Raw genomic sequence first — 17,500 nt, forward strand, 5'->3', positions numbered from 1 at the left:
CGTACAGACTCTATTGATATTCCCCACAACTGAAATGGCCCTTGATAGCTCCTTATCACCAAACCAAATGTGGATTGTACATGGCTGTTCCTCCTCAATCTTATTATTCATGAGATAAGAGAGTGGGCAGGAGAGGGAGAAGGGGGAGGATAGAAGGAGGGGCGGGAGGGATGAAGAGGGGGAGGATGGAGGGATAGAGGAGGGCCTGGATGGGACAGGGGGGGATTTGGAACATGAATTTTGATTTAGGAAAGGAAAGGTGCTCTGCTCTGTCTGGTCAGAGCAGCGAGCCACAGAGCGAAGCGTTTGTTTGATACGTCCCCATGGTCAGTCATTTGTGCCATCTGTTGACACGCGTGTAAACACACACAATGCCTCTTTCTCTCTCTCTCTCACACACACACACACACACACACACACACACACACACACACACACACTCTCTCTTATCTCTGTCCTTGTTTTAACTGATGACATTGGTGCTGCTTGTCATTGGCACCTAGCTGGAACGTACACACTGCCTGTCTCTGATATGCAAATGTTTGTGTGACTGTTTGCTATGTGTTTACCTCTCCATGCAATGACAAAAACCATGTCACACTAATGACACAGATACCACGGCAAACTTTTTCTGCTGTAAATTAAAGCATGTCACACAAACAAACACAATGGCAAACTAAAAGTTGACGGGCGTCATCTGTAATCGGTGTTGTTGTTTTATTGAGGTGAGAGTTGAAACCATCACAGCTTAATATTCTCACGTTCACTATAGACTAATGTAGCATGCACAGTCTTATTTTAGCACAGTTTTCTGTCATTCATGTTTTTTATGTCAATTTAATGGCACAGTATTTTGGCTATTTATTCAACTGGAATTGATGTGTGATTACAGTTTTACAGTGTAATTTGGTATATTGTTTTTCCATAGGCTGAAATACAAGCACTGTTGTAAGCTGCTAAAAAGACATGTCAAATATGATGAGGGTTTGCCAGTTAGTTTGGTTTTGGCACCAAACATTTTGTTTGCGGCTCAAATCAAATTGTATTTGTCACATGCATGGTAAACAACAGGTGCAGACTAACAGTGAAATTCTCCTTTTCCAACAATGCAAAGTTAAGATAAAGATAAAAAATGCAATACAAAAGAGAAATAGTGACACAGGGAATTTTTGGGGGGGCCTTACTCTGCCTGGAGTAGAGGTCTTGGATGGCAGGGAGCTCGGCCCCAGTGATGCACTGGGCCATACTCACCATCCTCTGTAGCGCCTTGCGGTCGGGTGCCTTTGTAGTTGCCGTACCAAGCCGTGATGCAGCCAGTCAAGATGCTCTCAATGGTGCAGCTGTGTAACTTTTTTTCAGCCTCCTGAGGGGGAAGAGGCTCTGACGTATCCTCTTCAGAACTGTGTGGGTGGGTGTGTGTGGACCGTATTAATTCGTTAGTGATGTGGACACCGAGGAACTTGAAGATCTCGACCCTCTCCTCTACAGCCCCATCGATGTGGAAGGGGGCCCTCTGTTTCCTGTAGTCCACTACCAGCTCATTTGCCTTGCTAGCATTGAGGGAGAGGTTGTTGCCCTGGTCTCTGACCTGTCTCATTTTCGTCGTTGATCAGTCCTACCACTGTTGTGTCGGCAGCAAACTTGATGATAGTGTTGGAGTCGTGCGTGGCCATGTAGTCCTGGAAAACAGGGAGTACAGGAGGGGACACCCTTTAAAAAATATACATATTTTACCTTTATTTATCAAGGCAAGTCAGTTAAGAACAAATTCTTATTTTTTATGACAGCCTAGGAACAGTGGGTTAACTGCCTGTTCAGGGGCAGAATGACAAATCGGGGATTCGGGGATTCAAACTTGCAACCTTTTGGTTACCGGTCCAACGCTCTAACCACTAGGCTACCTGCCACCCCAGTTTCTACCCTTGAGGGGGTAGAAACTGTTCAGGGTCCTGTTGATGGTCAGCATGACGGATGTGTTGTTGCCTACTCTCGCCGCCTGGGGCAGCCCTTCAGGAAGGCCAGGATCAGGTTGCAGAGGGAGGTGTTTAGTCCCAGGCTCCTAAGCTTGGTGATGAGCTTGGAGGGGAAAATGGTGTTGAATACTGAGCTGCGTTTGTTGACTAAAAGTATAACTACAAAGTGATCACTAATGATCATTAACAATAAAGTTAAGCTAAAGAAATGTAAATGCTTACTTTATTTGTCCTCGTAGGCTAATTGTACAGGGGACTTTCATGTTTCCTGGTCGGAGATTGCGACAGGCAAACGGAAGGGTGTTCAAGAGCTCAACTGTGTTGTGGTTCATACAAACATGTTGATTTTCCCGGGGGAGGAGTGAAGTGTGAAATGGTACAATATGTTCCATGATGAAATGCATTGTGGGTACAATGTATTCTTCAACCTTTCATATCCTGTGTTGGAGGGAGTCAGACTATACTGTGGGCCTACTTGCCGCAGCTCATGCAAATTGCTCTCAGGCATTATTGAGGCTTGGGTAAGGTCAGGGCAGTGACTTATGTGGCTCTTCTTCCTATTGTTGCTCTTTGTACGTATGTTAAGCACTTTTGGCGCCTATTTATTGTCAACATTGCCTATAAAAGCCCAAACCTTTGACAGAAAAACTGATGTCCTTTCTGCCTCCTCACTGCAACACCCACCGTGATGGCCATTTTGGCCACCCTCACGGTTGTGATCTATAACCAGTGAGGCTTCGCATAGCCACGCCAGCTTCATCCAGAGTGGCTCGTCATGTGGTTGCTAGCAAGCCAACAGCATGCTAGGCAGTGCTAGGTATCAACAGCCAATCTAGCAGGGGCTAGAAGCCATAGTGAGCTTCGATCGGTGTATTGCGCCGCAATATCGCTGAGTATTTGCATAAAATTCAGCTTTCGCCCTGTTCACGCTCCCTCGCCATTTTCGCATCGTCCAACGTTCCCCCAGACACTTCACTTCTCATCGCTTTTCTTCCAATGAAAATGAATGGCCTTTGTTGTTATATCACCTGACATCATCCCTAGTGGATATGGGCCATCCCACTCAGCAAAGGTGGATTTTATAGGCTCTCTATTTCAGATACTGTAGAATATACTATATAAATTAGGACCTATATTTTCCAACCTTGTGAATAAGTGATGTTAACCTCTCTCTCCTCTACTCCCATCAGAAAGAACAAGCATGGTTGTGACATCTGCCGCTGTAAGAAGTGTCCAGAGTTACCTTGTGACAAACCCTGTCCAATGGGCTTCCAGCAGGACGAGTTGGGCTGCCTGAAGTGCCAGTGCAGAGGTGAGTGCCATCTATTGATAACCTCTGATACTTTTGCGTTCATCATTTAGATGCTGCTGATAAAATACCAAAGTTCTCCAAACTCTCTCCTCTCTTTCCCCTGTCAGACTTGGAGAACCACTACCAGTACCTAAACTTTATAACTATTCTGCTGTCAGTGTTTTCTTCTTTCACATATTACACCCATAGAGAGTTGTCTGGAGTAGTCTCTTGCTGCCAGTCAGGCCATCTGGTTAGTATTTTTGTTTGCATCATAGTCAGCTACCTTCACCATCAGAAAGAACCACATTTTTGTTGTGATGGATGTTGAGGATATAGAATATGACTAAGGATGTGTCATGAAAGGCACCCTATTCCCTTAATAGTATACTACTTTTGATGGGCTCTGGTCAAAAGTAATACACTATATAGGGAATAGGGTGCCATTTGAGACATACAGTATTGTTACATCTTTGGTGTGACCAGATGGCAGGCTGGGGGTCATCTCCTCCACACAGATCTATTATTGATACTTCTCTTGTGTTCTGCTGTGATTTGCACTAAATAATGAACTGCCTGTCAAATATTAATGGATGAGGGTTCAAAACATATCTCTTTTAATGAGAAAAACATTTAAATCTGTCTTTCTTTTGAGCCATCCGTCCCTGTATGGCTCACATCCGTCCCTGTATGGCTCACATCCGTCCCTGTATGGTTCACATCCGTCCCTGTATGGTTCACATCCGTCCCTGTATGGCTCAGAATCTCAGACAGGATTTTAATCAAGGTGTTTTTTTTCTCTCTCTGATAATGATTTGTTCCTGGTTGGCCCCTGATCCTGTAAACCAGTCAGTGATTGGTCCGCCTAACACTGTACACTCTTAGAAATAAGGGAATCATAAAAGGTTCTTCAAAGGATTCTCCTATGGGGACAGGTTCTAGATAGCACCTTTTTTCTAAGAATGTACTTTACAGTGTTTGGGTTAGGATTGTGCTGGTAGTTGTATCTCTAAAACGTGTCCTCTTCCAGACCAGAGCTCCTCATCAGTCGCCCCATCAGTGAAAAAGGGCTCATGTCTGTCCATGGATGGAAGACGGCACGAGAATGGGGAGAACTGGCACGATGGCTGCCGGGACTGTTACTGCCACAGTGGCAGGGAGATGTGTACCCTCATCTCGTGCCCCGTGCCAGCCTGCGACAGCCCTGCCATACGGACTGGACAGTGCTGCCCATCCTGCCCAGGTAAGGAAACCTAAAACAACCTAATGAAATAAGGAAACAACTGTGCACTTGTAGTAGGCTATTCTTAGAAAGAATGGTTGGTGTGTATACTTGAAACCATCTTAAAGCTGAAATTCTTCTGAAAAGATATTGCCGATTTTCCCATCTTCTTCATTATTTCATGGTGATACTGTTGATAATACAGTACATACTAATGAAAAAGCTGTTTCACCTTTGACCCTGTGCTCACTCTTCCGTTCTCCTCCCTCAGATGAGCCTAGCTCCCACAAGCCAGACCTGGGGGACTCATCAGTGTGCCTGGCCCCGGGGGGAGAGTACTTTGTGGAGGGGGAGACGTGGAACATCGACGCCTGCACCCAGTGCACCTGTCACAGTGGGCGTGTCCTGTGTGAGACAGAGGTGTGCCCGCCCTTGCTCTGCCAGAGCCCAATCAGAACGCAAGACTCCTGCTGCCCTCACTGCCCAGGTGAATTTGAGTAGCCGTTGGTTATTCAAGTTGGCTTCTAAACACTATGGGTCTTTCTATATCCAGTATCTGAGTCTGTGGGGCAACTATAATATTATGTTATAACGGCAGCGTTATCATTATGCTTAAACACAGCCTAAGCCCTAAGCCATATATATATATATATATATATATAAAATATATATATAAGGTAGAGATGAATGTGAAGGGGGATAGTGTTTCAAGATAGTCTTAACTGAGCTGAGGTCCTAAAGTAAATTATAGCTGCAAAGACCTGGCATTGAAAGAGATGCTATTGTAATGTTTACTATTTGCCTTGGCTCTATTTCCAATACAAGAATATGGCTTGTTGAGGGGGACACAGAGGGGAGAAAGGGAGAGGGCAGCGAGAGAGGGGAGAGAGAGAGAGGGGAGGGAGGGAGAGGGGGGGAGGGAGGGAGGGAGGGAGGGAGGGAGGGAGGGAGGGGGAGGGAGGGAGGGAGGGAGGGAGGGAGGGAGGGAGGGAGGGAGGGAGGGAGGGAGGGAGGGAGGGAGGGAGGGAGGGAGGGAGGGAGGGAGGGAGGGAGAAAATAGTCCAGAATCAAACTGTAGAGAGAGCGAATGAAAAGAATGTGCATAATGCATAAGTTATGGAGCTCGAGACATGAATAGTGCATGAGAAAATGGAGACTTAGCAAACCAAACATGAAACAGACAGGGGTGCTTTGGGCCTCTGTCAGAGTAAAACAGTGTAACAGCACAGAGATGCCTGGAAGGCCACCAACTCAACTCTCACATGGATATTTTAGTTTGTTTCCATCTCTTAAAGATGTACTATGCAGAAATCGCTCCGTATTTTCTGGTTGCTAAAATTCTAATACTTCACCCAATTTCAGTTTGCGACAAAACAAGCAAGTATGGTGTAGAGAATCATTGTACCATCTAAACTGCTGGGAATTATATTTTCCATAACCACAAATATTGTAGTATAGAAATAGTGCACATAGAACAGATTTAACGCTTCTTAGACTTGCTTTCAATGAGACTGACAGATCTATAACTCACATTTCTATGTGAATTTGGTCGGGTCGCCCAAAAAGTTACATATTGCATCTTTAAGCTGTTTGTTTGAGATGTTTTAGCTGAATATACCAAAGATGCAAAGATGAACATTCTACCATTTGAATGTCATCAATATTTTAAGCCCTGGAATCCAACCCATGTATTCTTGTCAGATGAACCAGTTCTTAGGTGCTCTGTTGGCTTCCAAGAGCTACAGTCACATCTAAAGAACACATCTTTGAAAGTATACCTGACTGAGTGCAGTCAGTTGATCCTGACTGTGCGTTTCTCTCTCTCTCTCCTCTATAGACGAGCCCATCACTCCCCAATCTCCCAGTAATGACAGCATGCCCAGCTACTGCAGGAACGAGGAGGGAGACATCTTCCTGGCCGCAGAGTCCTGGAAGCCCAACACCTGCTCCAGCTGTGTGTGTCTGGACGGTCAAATCAGCTGCTTCTCAGAGTCCTGCCCACCTGTTGGCTGTGCCAGGCCCGTGCTACGCAAAGGACAGTGCTGCCCCTATTGCCTCGGTATGCTGCACACAGACATGCAGGGACACACACACAGATAATTGGACCTACCTATACTATAGACAATGTGGGGAGATAAGCAGAGTAAGCAGGTTTTACTATCCTTGTGGGGACCAGAAGTCATCACAAGGAAAAGTCTGACAAGTGGGGCATTTCGCAGGTACCCACAAGGGAAAAGGCTATTTTAGGCTTAGTGGTTAGGTTTAGGGTTATGGTTACAATTAGGGTTAGGGTTACAATTAGAGTTAGGAGTTAGGGTTAGGCGTTAAGGTTAGGGTTAGTTTAAGGGTTAGGGTTTTAATAGGATTTTAAATGAGAACAAATAGTTTGGCCCCCACAAGGATGGTAAAAGGAACGTGTGTGCTGGCGTGCATGCGTACGTGCATGTACGTGTGCATGTCTGTGTGTGTGTATGTGTGTCTGCATGTGTCTGTGTTTGCGTGTTTACTGAATGAGTATCTTCCATATGTTTACCTGTCCCCAAGGTTGATCCTATTTGATCTTCTCCCGTGTCTCCTGACAGATGCCACACCGCGAGCCGTGTGCCACTTCAATGGGAAGACATATGCAGACGAGGAGCGCTGGGACATAGACAGCTGTACACACTGCTACTGCCTTCAGGGACAGACCCTCTGCTCTACTGTCAGCTGCCCCGCCCTGCCATGCCACCAACCCACCATAGTGGAGGGCAGCTGCTGCCCCATGTGTTCAGGTGTGTGTGTGTGTGTGTGTATGTGTGTGTGTGTGTGTGTGTGTGTGTGCACGTGCATGCATGCGTGCGTGTGTATTTGTTGCCGTTCACTCTCATTGCCTCTAATGAATTCCTTCCCCCTCAAACATACAGTACACACGCGCGCACACACGCACACACACACACACACACACACACACACACACACACACACACACACGTGTTCACACTCCCTTGCAAAATATGAATTGTCTGGTCATCAATATTACTTAAAGCAATAAGGCACGAGGGGGTGTTGTCACGCCCTGGTCAAAGTATTTTGTGTTTATCTTTATGTATTTGGTCAGGCCAGGGTGTGGCATGGGGTTTTTGTAATTGTGGTGTGTTTGTCTTGGGGTTTTGGTGGTGGTATTGGGATTGTAGCTTAGTGGGTTGTCTAGCAAGGTCTATGGCTGTCTGGAGTGGTTCTCAATCAGAGGCAGGTGTTTATCGTTGTCTCTGATTGGGAACCATATTTAGGCAGCCATATTCTTTGAGTTTGTCGTGGGTGATTGTCCTTAGTGTCTTACTTGTACTCGCTGTTAGTTTGCACTAGATAGGCTGTTTTCGGTTTTCATTACGTTTATTGTTTTGTAGTGTTTAGTGTTTAGTCGTGTTTACGTTTTGTTTAATAAATATGGATCGCAATCGACACGCTGCAGTTTGGTCCGACTCTCCTTCATCACCACTAGAAAACCGTTACAGGTGTGGTATATTGGCCATATACCACAAACCCCCAAGGTGCCTTATTGTTATTGTAAACTGGTTACCAACGTAATTAGAGCAGTAAAAATAAATGTTTCGTCATGCCTATGGTATACGGTCTGATATACCACAGCTTTCAGACAATCAGCATTCAGGGCTCGAACCACACCGTTTATAATGCTATTAATATCATAGCGTTGTTGAATACTCATTTCTGATTGGCTTGAAAGGCATTCTAGAGCATGCATTATTCCCCTACAAAACACGGTATCAGCACAGCAGAATTCAAAGGCTATAGTTCATTCTTACATGTTCTATATTTGAGCTGCTTTTGAAAGCAAAAGTCTAAGTGAAAGCATTATTGGCATTGTTAGATAATAGCAAGCTAGGACTGAAGATTTGGTGAGCTAAACGAACTACGTCTGATTGGTTACCAAGGCACCCACTGTAGCTATCTAGTAAACTTGCTAGCTACTTCAGTGGATGTTGAACACATTTCTACCTGCAAATGAAAGCATTTCTAGCAGTAAATGTGTTAAATTATAGCCATGGTATAAAAGGGATAATCAACTAGGGGCTCTATGCTTTCTCTAGAAAATAATACAACTCTGTGGAAGGTTAGATCCACTCTGCTAGAAGGCATAGCACCTCGTTGATTTTCCCTTATGCATATTCCCTTCACTACTTTGAAAGAAGGACTATAAAAGAGTGCAGATGTCCTCCCATTGATGTTGCTATGTATTCACACCATGTTCCTCAAATATTTATTTGGTTGACTGTTAAGTAATGAGTTGAGTAATTGAGGAGGACAACCACAGCAAACACACCTTCATTGATATTAATAGTTGAATGGAAGGATTAGGGTTTTACTGGGCTGTGTGGTGAATTAACATGCATTGCTATGGCTAGATAATAGCATTGATCATAGCTCCCTCTCTGTTCTCTATGTCACTGCTCGGCCCTGGATCGATGAGATGCAGCAGTAGTGTAATTATAAAACTCACAGCAGAGCTCTGAGGAGAACGCCACTGCCTGTAATTCACACCAGCTGGGTTCAAATGCTATTATAAATCATTTCAAATGATTTATCTAATCTTGATTGAGCTTGGCTGACTTAATGGAACCAATAGAGTAGTGACACGTGGGGACATTAGATGTGATTGGGTGGAGATGAAATGCATAACATCCCCTCTTTTCTCAGAATCAGGCTCAATTAATAAAAAGCCAAAGGTCCCACACTCACCGCAGCTCACTCACCACTCACTGTTCAATACCTCTTCTCATTATTATTCCTCTCTCTCTCTCTCTCTCTCTCTCTCTCTCTCTCGTCTTTACCTAACCACGTGTTTCCATATTATGTTACCTCATAGAGATGTACGCACCAGCCCCCACCAACGTGCCCATTGAGAAGACAGACCAGCATGGAGACAGGAACCAGCCTGCCTGGCCCACACGCAGTGAAAATGACATCATGCCCCAGTTCAGAGGTCAGAGTTCAAATCAAACACTTCCTGGTCTGTCATGCTGCTAAATAAAGCTCCCCTACTCCCCAACTCACACACCAAACAATTGATTCCCATTCAAAATGGTATTTTCCCTAACCCTTAACTTAACCCAAACATTAACCCTAACGCCTAACCCTAAACCTAACCTGTGATCCTAAATCTAATTGTAACCCTAACTCTAAACCTAACCCCTAAGCCTAAAATAGCCCTTTTCCTTGTGGGGACCGGCGAAATGTCCAACTTGTCCGAATATGAGGATTTTTGTTCCACACAAGGATAGTAAACCCAAACACACACACACACATAAATACTTGACACATCCCCATCATTAGCAGGTGCAGTGGGGGAGAGGAATCTAGAGTGTCTGTCTCCTTGGTGCTGCTGTAGCTGCTAAATGTTTTTGCAGACGGCCATATGAAACTCTTCATTGGGAGCAGAGTCTGCTCTTTCCTTTTAACTGCAATCTAGGGACTGATTCAATTCTCCACAACTCTGCTATGCCAAAGCATGTCTAGTGTTGTTGTAGTGTTGCTAGGAGGATACCATATTATTGTTTAGTTTCTAGAACACTTACGTTATGAATTGATACACATACCACTTGAGGTTACAACAGCCGTTTTTTAAGACATAAAAAAGTATTTTCTGAAATCCTACACTGCACCTACCAACGGTATGAGGATTATATATAAACATGCCAACATCTCATGATAAAGAAAGGTTTGAGTCCCATAATGTTTGTGTGTTCCCTTTGTCACAGGGGACTTTGGTAGTCTCCAAATGCCCTATCTGGATGGGAAGACCCCAGTTCCCAGTGAGGACACCAAACTGCACTCTGTGGCTTGGGTGGCACTGCCCATCGTCATGATGCTCTTCACCATCACAGCTCTGCTGTACGTCAACCAGAAGAAGCAGTGGATCCCTGTGCTCTGCTATCGCACCCCCACTAAGGTAAGGGGAGACATTACCCATATTTACAATACATTTGGAAAGTTTATTTTTTAACATGCAGCCTAATTCTAAAATGGATTAAATATAAATATTTTTTTTTTCTCTCATCAATCTACACATAATACTCCATAATGACAAAGCAAAAACAGGTTTTTAGATATTTTAGCAAATTTATAAAAATAGAAAATTGAAATATCTTAATTCATATATCTTTACCCCTGCAAATCAGCTGGGCTAGACAATCTGGACCCTCTCTTTCTAAAATTATCCGCCGCAATTGTTGCAACCCCTATTACTAGCCTGTTCAACCTCTCTTTCTTATCATCTGGGATCCCTAAAGATTGGAAAGCTCTAGACCCAAACTGTTACAGACCTATATCTATCCTACCCTGCCTTTCTAAAGTCTTCAAAAGCAAACTGAACAAACAGATCACTGACAAATTTCGAATGGCACCGTACCTTCTCCGCTATGCAATCTAGTTTCCGAGCTGGTCATGGGTGCACCTCAGCCACGCTCAAGGTCCTAAACAATAGCGGAGAAGGTATTGATAAAAGACAATACCGCCATTGATAAAAGACAATACTGTGCAGCCATATTCATCAACCTGGCCCAAGGCTTTTGACTCTGTCAATCACCGCATTCTTATCGGCAGACTCAACAGCCTTGGTTTCTCAAATGATTGCCTCGCCTGGTTCACCAACTACTTCTCAGATAGAGTTCAGTGTGTCAAATCGAAGGGCCTGTTGTCCGGACCTCTGGCAGTCTCTATGGGGGTGCCACAGGGTTCAATTCTCGGGCCAACTCTTTTCTCCTTATACATAAATGATGTCGCTTTTGCTGCTGGTGATGCTCTGATCCACCTCTATTCAGACGACACCATTCTGTATACTTCTGTCCCTTCTTTGGCACTGCATTAACAATGCAGTACAACAAACAATACAATTAAAACAATACAATTAACAATTAACAACAAGCTTCAATGCCATACAACACTCCTTCCGTGGCCTCCAACTGCTCTTAAATGCAAACAAAACTAAATGCATGCTCTTCAACCGATCGCTGCCTGCACCCGCCCACCCGTCTAGCATCACTACTCTGGACGGTTCTGACTTAGAATATGTGGAACTACAAATACCTAGGTGTCTGGTTAGACTGTAAACTCTCCTTCCAGGCTCACATTAAGCATCTCCAATCCAAAATTAAATCTAGAATCGTCTTCCTATTTCGCAACAAAGCATCCTTCACTCATGCTGCCAAATATTCCCTTGTAAAACTGACTATCCTACCGATCCTTGACTTCGGCGATGTCATTTACAAAATAGCCTCCAACCCTCTACTCAGCAAATTGGATGTAGTCTATCACAGTGCCATTCATTTTGTCACCAAAGCCCCATATACTACCCACCACTGCAACCTGTATGCTCTCGTTGGCTGGCCTTCGCTTCATATTTGTTGCCAAACCAACTATCTCCAGGTCATCTATAAGTCTTTGCTAGGTAAAGTCCTGCCTTATCTCAGCTCACTGGTCACCATAGCAGCACCTACCCGTAGCTCGCACTCCAGCAGGTATATTTCACAAGTCAACCCCAAAGCCAACTACTTGTTTGGCCACCTTTCCTTCCAGTTCTCTGCTGCCAATGACTGGAACGAATTGCAAAAATCACTGAAGCTGGAGTCTTATCTCCCTCACTAACTTTCAGCTTCAGCTGTCAGAGCAGCTTACCGATCATTGCACCTGTATATAGTCCATCTGTAAATACCCCACCCAACTACCTCCTCCCCATATTGTTATTTTTTTGCTCCTTTGCACCCCCGTATTTCTACTTGCACATTCATCTTCTGCACATCTATCACTCCAGTGTTTAATTGCTCAATTGTAATTATTTCGCTACTACGGCCTATTTATTGCCTTACATCCTTAATCGTACTACATTTGCACATACTGTATATAGACTTTTCTATTGTGACTATTCTCCCAGTCCCTGCCGCTGAAAAACATCCCAACAGCATGATGCTGCCACTAACATGCTTCACTGTAGGGATGGTGCCAGGTTTCTTCCAGATGTGACGCTTGGCAATCAGGCCAAAGAGTTCAATCTTGGTTTCATCAGACCAGAGAATCTTGTTTCTCATGGTCTGAGTGTCCTTTAGTTGCCTTTTGGAAAACTCCAAGTGGCATGTCATGTGCTTTTTACTGAGGAGTGGCTTCCGTCTGGCCACTCTACCATAAAGGTCTGATTGTTGGAATGCTGCAGAGATGGTTTGTCCTTCTGGAAAGTTCTCCCATCTCCACAGAGGAACTCTGGAGCTCTGTCAGAGTGACCATTGGGTTCCTGGTCACCTCACTGACCAAGGCCCTTCTCCCCCGATTGCTCAGTTTGACCGGGCAGCCAGCTCTAGGAAGAGTCTTGGTGGTTCCAAACTTCTTCCATTTAAGAATTATGTTCTGTGTTCTTGGGGACCTTCAATGCTGCAGAAATGTTTTTGTACCCTTCCCCAGATCTGTGCCTCGACACAATCCTGTCTCTGAGCTCTAATTCCTTCGACCTCATGGATTGTTTTTTGCTCTGAGATGCACTGTCAACTGTGGGACCTTATATAAACAGATGTGTGGCTTTCCAAATCATGTCCAATCAATTTAATTTACCACAGGTGGACTATAATCAAGTTGAAAAACATCTCAAGGATGATCAATGGAGTCTCATAGCAAGGGGTCTGAATACTTATGTAAATAAGGTGTTTCTGTTTTTTATATTGAAAAAATGTGCCAACATTTCTACAAACCTGTTTTCGCTTTGTCATTATGGGGTATTGTGTGTAGATTGATGAGGATTTGTTTTATTTAATCAATTTCAGAGGCTGTAACACAACACAATGTTTTTTTTTTAAGTCAAGGGGTCTGAATACTTTCTGAATGCACTGTATGCCTGGTTGGTTTCTGTCCTGCTTTACTGCAGCCTGTGGGTTGTTGTTGTAATATAGTTGACGGTATAAAACTCCAGGGAATATCACCTCAGCAGTTTATGGAGAAGGATTCGTGATCAATATCTTTACTTTTGAATATAGAACTAATTGAATGTAAAAAAAAAAAATATGACTATTACATAGAATGATGACATTTTCTAGCAATATAGTAATGACATAGTAAATACTCTATGTATACAGCCTGACAAGAGCCTTACTGAGAAATATAAAAGTATGAATATACAAATAAAATCCATATCTAAGACTCTGAGCCTAACTAGATTGTTATCTGTGGACGTAACTAAATGTGTGTGTGTCCTCTATAGCCCACCTGCCTCAACAACCAGCTGGTGTATGTGGACTGCCAGAAAGGTACCAAGGTGCAGGTGGACAGTTCGCAGCGCATGCTCCGGATCGCCGACCCTGATTCTAGGTACAGCGGTTACTACAGCATGCAGAAACAAAACAACTTCAACAACCTGCAGGCCGACAACTTCTACCAGACTCAGTGAGACAGACTGGCCTCGCCTCGCGTCCTGTACTCAGCAGTCAGCAAGCAGCCAAAACCAGAGAGAGAGAGAGAAAGAATGAGAGAGCACCTTACCTACAGTACCGTCAGAACAACTATGACTTACCACAGACAGACAAAGACATGTCACCAAACCTATAAGATGACAAGATCACTAGCAAACTAGCAAAGATCACTCCAAACAAAAAAAGAACAGACAGACAATTGACAATGTCCTCAAGATTAATAACAAACCAAACAAAATAGAATAGAATTAGGATTATGATGACACAATGGGAGAACCAGAATCTAGACTTTCCCTAGATTATTATTATAAAAAAATGATTGTGAGTGAGTGTTACGTGTGTGTGTGTGTGTGTGTGTGTGTGTGTGTGTGTGTGTGTGTGTGTGTGTGTGTGTGTGTGTGTGTGTAAAGTTAGATATGAAGCTTTGGGATTAGGACAAACTGGGTATTTTTCAAGCTATGGTATTTTCCTGCATTCCTGCTTCCTTGAAAAAGGCCTTTGAAGAGATAAACCGAATAATCCAAGCTATTGTTTTCTGTTGAACACTGAACTTTTAGAACCAAAGCTCCTCTGACTGTCTGTCAAATAAAAATCACACCCTGTGAGAGCGAGGCTAGAGGAACGCTGTGGCCTGTCTGAGCTGAGCTAAGCCATGGCAGGACGGACTGACGACTGCCGGACTTCATGTGGCGACTCAGACGAAAGAGAGTGAACGAAGGAAAGAAAGAGAGGTCAGACACCGTAGACCCCATCATAGACAGACACCTCTCTCAGGTCTGTTCAAGCTGGACTATTCCTCTTTTCCTCCCCTCCTTTGAAAACGTCAAAATTGGCTAGTTGTCTTTTCTTTTCCTGTGGAATGTCACCTGTTGGAAAGGAAGTGGACAGAAAGAAAGAAGCGACACTCGCTCCGTCACCAGACTGTTGTTCTCCCTGGTCAGTCGTTTGGATTTCTAATATCTGTTTATTTTTCTTGGATGTTCTCATTTTCCTCGTCATTTTCAAATCTCCGTCATAATTTGGCTAAATGTATTTAACATCAAAGGACAAGTTGACTTTCACTCACTCCAAACAATGGTGTCTTTTATTTTGGATGAAGAATAAAGGGGTTCCGGTTGATAAAGGCAGGATGAAGCGAGTGTATTTCTTGAGGACTTGCGATATGCTTTATAAGTGCTGCTTTGCTTCTGTAAGTCTGTTTTCCACTGAGTCACACACACATAGAGATACTCTTTGGCTCCTTTAGGAAACACTGAGAATACAAGGAAACATAGTATCATCGAATATGTTCAAATGTCTTTTCTCTTGGGGTCTCTGAAGACGAGCTACGGTAAAAGTAGCTCTTTGATATTTTTCCTCCTTCCTTTTGTTTTGTTTTACTGGCTGTGCGACTAACAGTCTCCTCTTCTGGAGGCTGTTGCATCACCTCGTTTTGCCCAAGCACCTTTGTTATTTTATTCTTTGCAACAACAACAAAAAAATTGGTTTCAAACATTATAGGAACACTTATGTACATATTACTGCAACAGATGAAAATATTGTGTGACTATATATGTATGTATGTTGTGTATGCATGTATGTACGTGTGTCAACACACATTCATACATACATGGTTTGTTTTCTTCACATGTACATTTCTCCATTCATTTCCTATTGAATGTATTTATGATTGAGAAAAGAGATGTGATGTAATAATGGCACACTTGATGAGAACTAGCATTCCATTTGCCTTGCTTGTTTGAAAAAAAGTCAAAAAGAGGAGTGATAGAGACAGGACAGAAAAAAGACGAACGTCAATCTTTTTTTCTCATTTATTTGATGTCATTTTTATTTTATTTTAAACCCATTGTATGTCCATGAGGGCTTTGTTTGATTGGTCTGTGAGTTCCCTATCTATTTGTGTCAATCTGCTTCCCTGAATGAAGCAATGTCCAAAATGCCAACCATATAATGACAAGTGAGTTCTGGGCTGAGCAGTACCAGGCTCTCACAATCTTTTATTCTTCTCTTTCATTTGCTTCTGATGTCAAAACTACTGGAAAGTGGGTGGACATAAGCTCTGGGAGAGAGGGTGGGATGGAGGGATGGAGGAAGGGAGGGGTAGTAGTCGACTTGTGATAGTTTGTCTTGGGTGTATCTTAATCTGTCTGACAAAAATGTACGTAGAATCATACATCTTGGCACTTTTATATAGAAAATAACCTCTTGGTGTTTTTTTTTTATTATTTTTTTTAAAATACTTTTCTTTGAAATAGGTGCCCTTAGTTTTTTTCTGAGCCCTGTGAGATCCAGTGTTCCAAATTAGGTTCCAGTTGCTTCTGAATATTTGATCTGCAAAACCACAACTTAAAACTCTGCATAAGAGTGTGTTTAATGTAGAACTGTAAAAACAAGAATCTAGTAATAATCCTACAGAGCCAAATCACAGTTACTGTATGGAGGCACTGCATTTCTGTTCATAGGTAAGTATTTCTGACAGGGGTGCATCTTTCACATGTCCCCCCCAACATTCTGAAATAAGAATGTTGTCCCCCCCTCCCCAATTTTATCATTGGAATGTGATACAAGATGAGGCAACTGTGTGCTTTAGGACCATGTGGATACCTCTGAGCGGTCGGGTAGGCTGTTTGGAGTGTTTATCCGACTGGATAAAAAAATATATTAAAAAAATTATGCCCCCCGCTCTTCTAAAACCAAAGTTGCGCCCCTGATTTCTGATGCGAGGGAGAAATATTTAACTTTCAAAACAGTAATTGCAACTGAAGCTTGCTCTTGTTCTAAGTTTTCTCCAAACATAGGACAAACATACTCATATCTACTGTATAACCAACAGCTACTGTATGTTTTCAAAGAACAGTTGATTGGTTCGATTCTCCAAACTATTATGCAGCTCTATCATCTGGACACAAACCACGTTATTCAAACCCCACTTAAAATCCACATAAATTGAGATTGTTGAAGTGATGAATAATAGTGATTGATTTGATTTTGTTCTATTGTACACACACGTCACCTTGACTGGCTGAGTTCTTATATGACTTGGCTGTAGGTGGCAGGACATGGCTCTACAACTCTTGGTTGAGTAAAGTGCTACTACAAGATAAGCATCTTATTCACAATGGGTCTTACAGGGTGAAATCTTTGTATTTTTCAGTGCATCCTCCAAGTATTGTTGTAAATACTTGAGCATCACTTGCCAAATCAAAAATAAACACACAAAAAAACATGGTTGGAAAGAAAGAGAGAGAAAAAATACAATTTAATTTATTGTGTTAAATGACCGAAATAATTTATTAATGAGTAAGGTAATTGAACATGAACATAATAGGAGATGAAATGATAATGCAGCTGAAATTGTGAAACTGTTTTGGTGTTGTGTTGGTCTCAAAGAGCGTTTAAATAAGGTTGTACTTTAGGCAGGTGGAGAAGTTGGAGGATCACAAGCTTCCTCATCTTTAATCAGGGTTTTTGGACACCTATGGACCTGCCTGATCCCAGATCTGCTTTGTGCTGTCTTGCCAACTTCTATGGTCATTGTCATTGCACTTTGATTGTCACGCAGTGTGAT

At 43.0% G+C, this 17,500-nt stretch overlaps 1 protein-coding gene across 1 annotated transcript in view; it reads left to right on the top strand.

The window, feature by feature from the left end:
- crim1 (cysteine rich transmembrane BMP regulator 1 (chordin-like)) overlaps positions 1–17,500 on the top strand; it is a 124,779-nt gene that overhangs the window by 106,875 nt on the left and 404 nt on the right. Inside the window, exons 10-17 of the mRNA XM_024419964.2 lie at positions 3,164–3,285; positions 4,295–4,507; positions 4,758–4,973; positions 6,324–6,545; positions 7,069–7,257; positions 9,351–9,467; positions 10,243–10,433; positions 13,725–17,500. The exon at positions 13,725–17,500 is cut by the window's right edge and continues 404 nt beyond it. Of these exons, the coding sequence (XP_024275732.2) occupies positions 3,164–3,285; positions 4,295–4,507; positions 4,758–4,973; positions 6,324–6,545; positions 7,069–7,257; positions 9,351–9,467; positions 10,243–10,433; positions 13,725–13,910 (1,456 nt within the window). The 3' untranslated portion in view covers positions 13,911–17,500. The remainder of the gene's footprint in view (positions 1–3,163; positions 3,286–4,294; positions 4,508–4,757; positions 4,974–6,323; positions 6,546–7,068; positions 7,258–9,350; positions 9,468–10,242; positions 10,434–13,724) is intronic.

Source organism: Oncorhynchus tshawytscha, linkage group LG11 (genome assembly GCF_018296145.1).
Source record: "Oncorhynchus tshawytscha isolate Ot180627B linkage group LG11, Otsh_v2.0, whole genome shotgun sequence".
Lineage (NCBI taxonomy): Eukaryota > Metazoa > Chordata > Actinopteri > Salmoniformes > Salmonidae > Oncorhynchus > Oncorhynchus tshawytscha.